Here is a 6,221-nt window from a genome sequence, read left to right on the forward strand (position 1 = left end):
TATGCTGACTCAGAGGGGGGGGAATACAAATAAAACATGCAAATTTGCAACTGTGCTGGATAATAACAAAAACATATTAACAATAACAGGGGCCAGTACAGTGAGTTTCCGGTCATCTCTGCAGTGTGAGATTAATCTGATGCAGTTTCATAGCGGGGATAACATGTCTACCATCACATACTGTACATGCACGCAACGTGTGCACCATGCACACACGCAATAACACATATGCCCCCCCCAAAAGAAACAGGTGGCACAGTGCGAGTGCATCCAATTCATTTCTCGCACACCTACAGTATACACGTGCATTCGGTGAGGCAGAAGCCTCAAATCGCTCGCTTTCACACCTTCTTCACAAGAGCTTGCTCTTTGTAACAAAGCGTCCCTCTGCACTGTTCAAGCTTTACTCCGTTTCACAAAAATGCCACGAAAAAAGAAAAGACCTGACCAAATTCCAACGTACAATTCTGGGACACCGACATCTCATTGGTGGAAAAAGCATGACATATGACAGAGCTCCTGTTTAAAAATGTTACATTTACCACTTGCAAAACAAAATATTACTTTTGTGAAATCATAACTTGCATGGAAGTAAAACTGTAAAGGAATACTGAATCTTGCCAAAACAGATAGTGTAGAGCATTTTGGAATGAGACTCTTCATATGTCAAAAAACCCATACCAGTGAGGTATGATGGATGAGTCAGCGTTGTTTATTCAGTTGATGCCCCAGGCCCCTGGTGGCCATGGCAGTCTGAGGGTGTATTAGTTGAGGTTAGAACGGCTACTGTGGGCAAGATATGGCTAGCAGTAGACTCCATGTTAAAGAGCAGCACAGGGCTCAATTCAGTCCAATATGAAAGTCAAGCCTGTTGATTCATCAGCAGTGAACGGAGATGAGAAACATAACTGGAATCACTAGACTGAATAGCAAGCCAACAAAAGGTAACTGGCCCTTATGCAACATACTGTAAAACACCACCCCGCAAAAAACGAACGAAAACAGAAAATGCATGTCGCCTTCGCTGCAGACTTTATTCACGCTGCCTTGAATCACCATTCGAATCTTGAATCACCGTTCGAATCACACAAACCAGACCAGAGGATAAAATGAAAAGAATTCAATCATAAAATAAAATGTCATGCCAATGCAACATTCTTGCAGGGGTTTTTCTAGGTCAGCAACCTTCAAGTCTCTCATAGCAGCTGAATTAAAAACAAAAGATAAAAGTCGTAAGGGAAGAACGTGGAGAGGAAGTCTGTGAGCCATTCTGTGGCTTCAGCCTGCGTTCTGGCCTGCCATCCGCCCGCTGTGTGTCCGAGGAGGGGCTTGCATGTGCAGTGTGGTGACAGTCAGTGAGAGTGTCGCTGCTTTGTTGACAAAGTGATACACATAAAACGCACACACAAAGACACACCCTCCAAAGAAGTCACTCATTCCACAGCAAAGCCGCACGTCTCCTCGATAGCAGTCAGCAGCTTGTCGCACAGCTTGTCGTAGCTCTCGTAGGGGGGAATGTCAATCCGGTTGAAGCTGGAGGGAGGAAGAGAGACGAATGAGAGGAAGAGAGACGAACGAGGGAAGAGAGACGAATGGAAGAGCGAGGAAGTGAGAGACAAACGAGGGGAAGAGATGAACGAGAGGAATAAAGGCGAATGAGGGGAAGACAGGAACAAGAGGAAGAGAGAGGGAAGAACGAGAGGAATAAAGGTGAACGAGGGGAAGACAGGAACAAGAGGAAGAGAGAGAGAGACCAACGGGAGGAAGAGAGATGAACAAGAGGGATAGACAAAAGAGAGGGAGAGAGAGGAATGAGGGAGAGATGAACAAGAGGGATGGAAAAAAGTGGGAGAGAGATGAATGAGAGGGAGAGAAAAGACAATCAGGAGTCTGAACATAATGTATGTGTATACAGGTACAGTATGGTGTGTATGCAGGTACAGTATGGTGTGTATGCAGGTACAGTATGGTGTGAGTGTGTGCGTGTGCGTGTGCGTGTGTGTGTACACACCAGGTGTGAGCTTTGGGCAGGTTGTTGGCGTTGGCGTCGATCTGATGAATGGTGAAGAGTCTGGGTCCCGCAGCACCTACAATACACACACACACACACACACACACACACAGTTTCAGGCTTTAATACAACGGCAAACAATTAACTAATGACTTTATGGAATGTATGGGTTGATTTAATCAGGAAAAACAGTGTTGCTAAGAAAAGGCAATCTGCAATCACAATCTTTTAAAAACATTTTAACAACAAAAATCCCGTATGAGGGTCCCTGGCACAAACATTTTTCAGATGGGGGTCCGTGGCCAAATACATATTAGTTTCGGGGCCCTTGACATGAAAACGTCTGAGAATCACTGACTTACTGCATCCAGACTAGGCCTGTCACAATCATTACATAAATCGCAATTATTTGAGATAATCGCAATTATGGTCATAATCGTGTTGAAAAATATTCATGCTGTACATATTGAAAATGTTGTCGTGAGCTTGTAGATCGGCTATTTCCACTATTTTGTAACCGATTTATAGTATAAATAAACTAAATATAGTATAAAATATTAAAGATTGCGTATTTTGGCCATTATACGAGGCATTATTGATTTTGATTATAGTTGGTATCGGTCATTGTCAAGTAATTTCTTTGTGTATTTAAGCTTTTTGTCATATCTGCCCCGTTGCAACTTTTGTTTACAAAAGCCAAACAATTAAACCGTTAATTGCAATTATTTGAGTGACAATTAACTCATTCACTGCCACTGACGTAAAAAACGTAATTTTTCCCGTTTACCAATCCTGCCACTGACGTAATATTTTTTTTTTTTTTTTAGTTTTTGTTTCAAATTTGACCCAAAGACCAAGGAGATATGATTGTTTAAAGATCTAGACTCCCATCCACTTCCTTGTTAACTTAAAACTTAAAAATTCTGTATCTCGGCTCCTGAGTACTTTTTTTTTTCGATGAAAAATCTCTGGCAGTGGGCAAACGCGGCCAGCAATAATTGTGGCAGTGAATGAGTTGTTAATCGTCAAGCAAAATGTCATAATCATGACAGCCCTACCACAGACACAAACCCGGACAGACTGATGCGTCCTCTTTACGCTACGTGCACTCAGATAAGCACACACACACACACACACACACACACACACACACACACACACACACACACACACACACACACACACACACACACACACACACACACACACACACACACACACACACACACACACACACACACACACACACACACACACACACACACACACACACACACACACACACACACACACACACACGCTCCTCTCTGTCTGTCATTTAATGTCTCCATGAATTGAGTATGTGACGACCCCATTTGAAACAAGCCATTGCGGCTTTTCTGGGCTTTTTCAATCCTATTTAGTTGACCTTGTATTGTGAACTGTACTTCCATGTGCTTTTTTTCCTCCGCAAACATAACTAAATAAAGTATTCAATCAATCAAATCCTGTCCTCTGACATAAAGCCATATACTCACACTCACCCTGTAAAGCCTTGAAGCCTTGCAGAGGGACCCTGGACGATCCGGTGACAAACTGCAGCAGCCTGGCTCGCCTCTCTTCGTCGTACGACTCCACCGCCTTCCAGAACCACTTGACGATGTTGCTGTCCAGGGTGCAGTGCTTCAGGCGCGTGTTGGACTTCCAGTCCGCAATGTCGATCTTACCCAGGCCGCACACGATCAGCTGTGGGGCAGAGGAGGCGGCGGGGGGGGGGGGGGGGGGGCATGGGATGTTTTAAAATCAATGTGCAGCGGTGGGGATAAAGTACTCAACCCCAGTACTTGAGCAGAAGTATAGATACTCCTGGTCGAATGTTACTCAACTGCAAGTGAAAGTCAATGTTTTACTCGAGTTAAAAGAATTGGAGTACTTGTGCATTTGAAAATACTCAAAAGTATTCAAAACAAATTACAAAGTACATTTTCTTTTTAATATCAATGCACACTTTGTGAGCTTGTAGATCTGCTATTTAGTTCATAATGTACTTTTTCCCTTCCTAGAAATGTAGTGGATTCAAAAGTACAATATCTGGTATTTGTCTTTGAAATCTAGTGGAATGCAAGCCTTAAGTATGCCAAAATACGAATACTCAAGTAGCGTACAGATACTCAAAAAATTTACTTAAGTACAGTACTCAAGTAAATATACTTTGTTATTGTCCACCACTGGTTAGTACAGACAGATCTTGGGGGCAAAGCAGCAGTACAGGATTGGAGCAGCGAGTTTGCAAAAGGTGTCAAGTTTGGCCACAAATATAGTGAAAGAGATGGTCCTACCTCCAGTTCCTTCTCGTCAAAGGCTTTGAGCAGGTGCTGTGGGATCACTTCATTGAAGCCTTTCTGCAGGGCCAGAAACTGGGCCTCGATACCATGCAGGAACCTCCAGCTCACATACAACCTAGACAGATTGACACACAAAAAACTGTTGAGACACAGACTAATTGTGGAGTCCTCCTCGAATACTCAGGAGTATTACTGTGCACTTCTCTCCATACCTGACATACTCCTTCTTGGTGTCCTCTGAGACAGGGACACTCTTGCCGTTGGGTTTGAGTTCGTGCTGGATGATCTCCCCATAGGCGTTGTGCTCCACACAGAAGGTGTGGTCCAACACTCCTGTGATGTCATTGTCCCTGGAATGGTGAAACACACACACACACACCTAAATCAACACCCAAACACATTATAGTCTCATATTTTCAGACACTGGAGCTTTCCCAGAGACGCTGCAGGCTACATTGACGAGCATAGAGCATTGGGTTAGATGTTTTTTAGAGCAAGATGTTTTTTCGAGGAACCCCCATAAGAACCCCCAAGACATGGGGGATCAAACCCTCTTCAGAGACAAAAAACACTGTCCCTTTTTCATAATCCCCTCTGAGATGGTTGCCATTGTGGTTTCAGCCATCAGAGGGCACTAGAGATCACGAATATGGGGTTTCATGTTTAATTTAGCTTGAGGGGTGTGTGTGTGTGTGTGTGTGTGTGTTATAGGCAGTCGCTCTATTTGGAATAGAAGGTGCTTTCTGTATCCATAACTTTCCCGGTGTGGCAGATGGAAGCGCATGATCTATGTTGAATGTGAATGTGTTCATGGATGCGGTTTGGATCCATGCATGAGTCTCTCGAGTACATATGACATCAGAGGCAACTGTGTGTGTGTGTGTGTGTGTGTGTGTGTGTGTGTGTGTGTGTGTGTGTGTGTGTGTGTGTGTGTGTGTGTGTGTGTGTGTGTGTGTGTGTGTGTGTGTGTGTGTGTGTGTGTGTGTGTGTGTGCGCGTGCGTGCGTGTGTGTTTTTTATTTGTATGAAAACATGCATATTTGTATATGTACACTTAGTTTTTGCCTGGGCACCACCTCTTTTTTTGTGTAGAAACAGGAAGTCGGTTTGGCCCCTCCCCTTTCTTAGTCCCCTTCCTCCCGAGTGCTTCCGTGTTTATTCCTACTAACAACACCACTGCATGCTTAAGGCAGTGGTGCTGACAGATTCTGCTGTTAGCAGAATTTGACTTGAGAGATAAGTGAGCAGCTAATCTGGGTCACCACTAGACAGAGCAGCAGGGATCTTTCCACCCACACTTCCAGTAGGCCAAGGAAAAACCTTTAATATTTTAAAGTCAGCCTCATAATGGCAGTATAACAGGCCACTTCACATTTTGCCCTATAACTCTTGAACTGTAGGTCATACGTAGAGTTATAATATATCTAGAGGGCGGATTGCCCCGCCCCCAGCTATTCATTTCTATTAAAGTGCTCAGTGGCATTTTGAAGCACCCGGAAGTAAGAATAGGAACCAATATGGAACCAATATGAACCAATGGAATGGATCCATGGGTCGTGACGCGCCGTGAGCACAAAACGGAAGACGCACGCGAAGTAGCATTTAAGTGCATTCTCAGATTTGACCACCAGGCTTGGCTGCTTCACTGTTCTACCGTAGTTCTGGGGGCTTGAGGTCATACAATAAAAAAAGAACTGCCTCCAATCAAGAAACACAGTGTCCCATCTGCGCCAAATCTTAAACACACATTTAGGGGCCTCTAAACAACACAGAGCCAAAAACAACTACACTTACAGTACATCCATAGGGGGTACCACACATGCTAGACGGCTGCACCCCATGACTGACACAGCCCTGGGTAGGCACCCCGGCCTGGCGGGCATCTGT

At 44.3% G+C, this 6,221-nt stretch overlaps 1 protein-coding gene across 4 annotated transcripts in view; it reads right to left on the reverse strand.

Moving 5' to 3' along the window:
• Nucleotides 1-666: 666 nt before the first annotated feature.
• Nucleotides 667-6,221, reverse strand: part of LOC308105540 (E3 ubiquitin-protein ligase SMURF2-like) — an 89,297-nt gene continuing 83,742 nt past the window's right edge. For 2 of the 4 annotated variants that reach the window (XM_080456343.1, XM_080456342.1), the window contains exons 16-20: nucleotides 4,548-4,685; nucleotides 4,330-4,450; nucleotides 3,535-3,736; nucleotides 2,012-2,087; nucleotides 667-1,533 (exon numbers count right to left, since the gene is read on the reverse strand). In XM_080456343.1, the coding sequence (XP_080312469.1) occupies nucleotides 1,434-1,533; nucleotides 2,012-2,087; nucleotides 3,535-3,736; nucleotides 4,330-4,450; nucleotides 4,548-4,685 (637 nt within the window). In that variant the 3' untranslated portion in view covers nucleotides 667-1,433. Of the gene's footprint in view, nucleotides 1,534-2,011; nucleotides 2,088-3,528; nucleotides 3,737-4,329; nucleotides 4,451-4,547; nucleotides 4,686-6,221 lie in introns of all 4 variants that reach the window. The other 2 variants (XM_080456341.1, XM_080456340.1) reach the window with 1 other exon arrangement.

This window comes from Gymnoscopelus braueri, assembly GCF_963280865.1.
Source record: "Gymnoscopelus braueri genome assembly, chromosome: 2".
Classification (NCBI taxonomy): Eukaryota; Metazoa; Chordata; class Actinopteri; order Myctophiformes; family Myctophidae; genus Gymnoscopelus; species Gymnoscopelus braueri.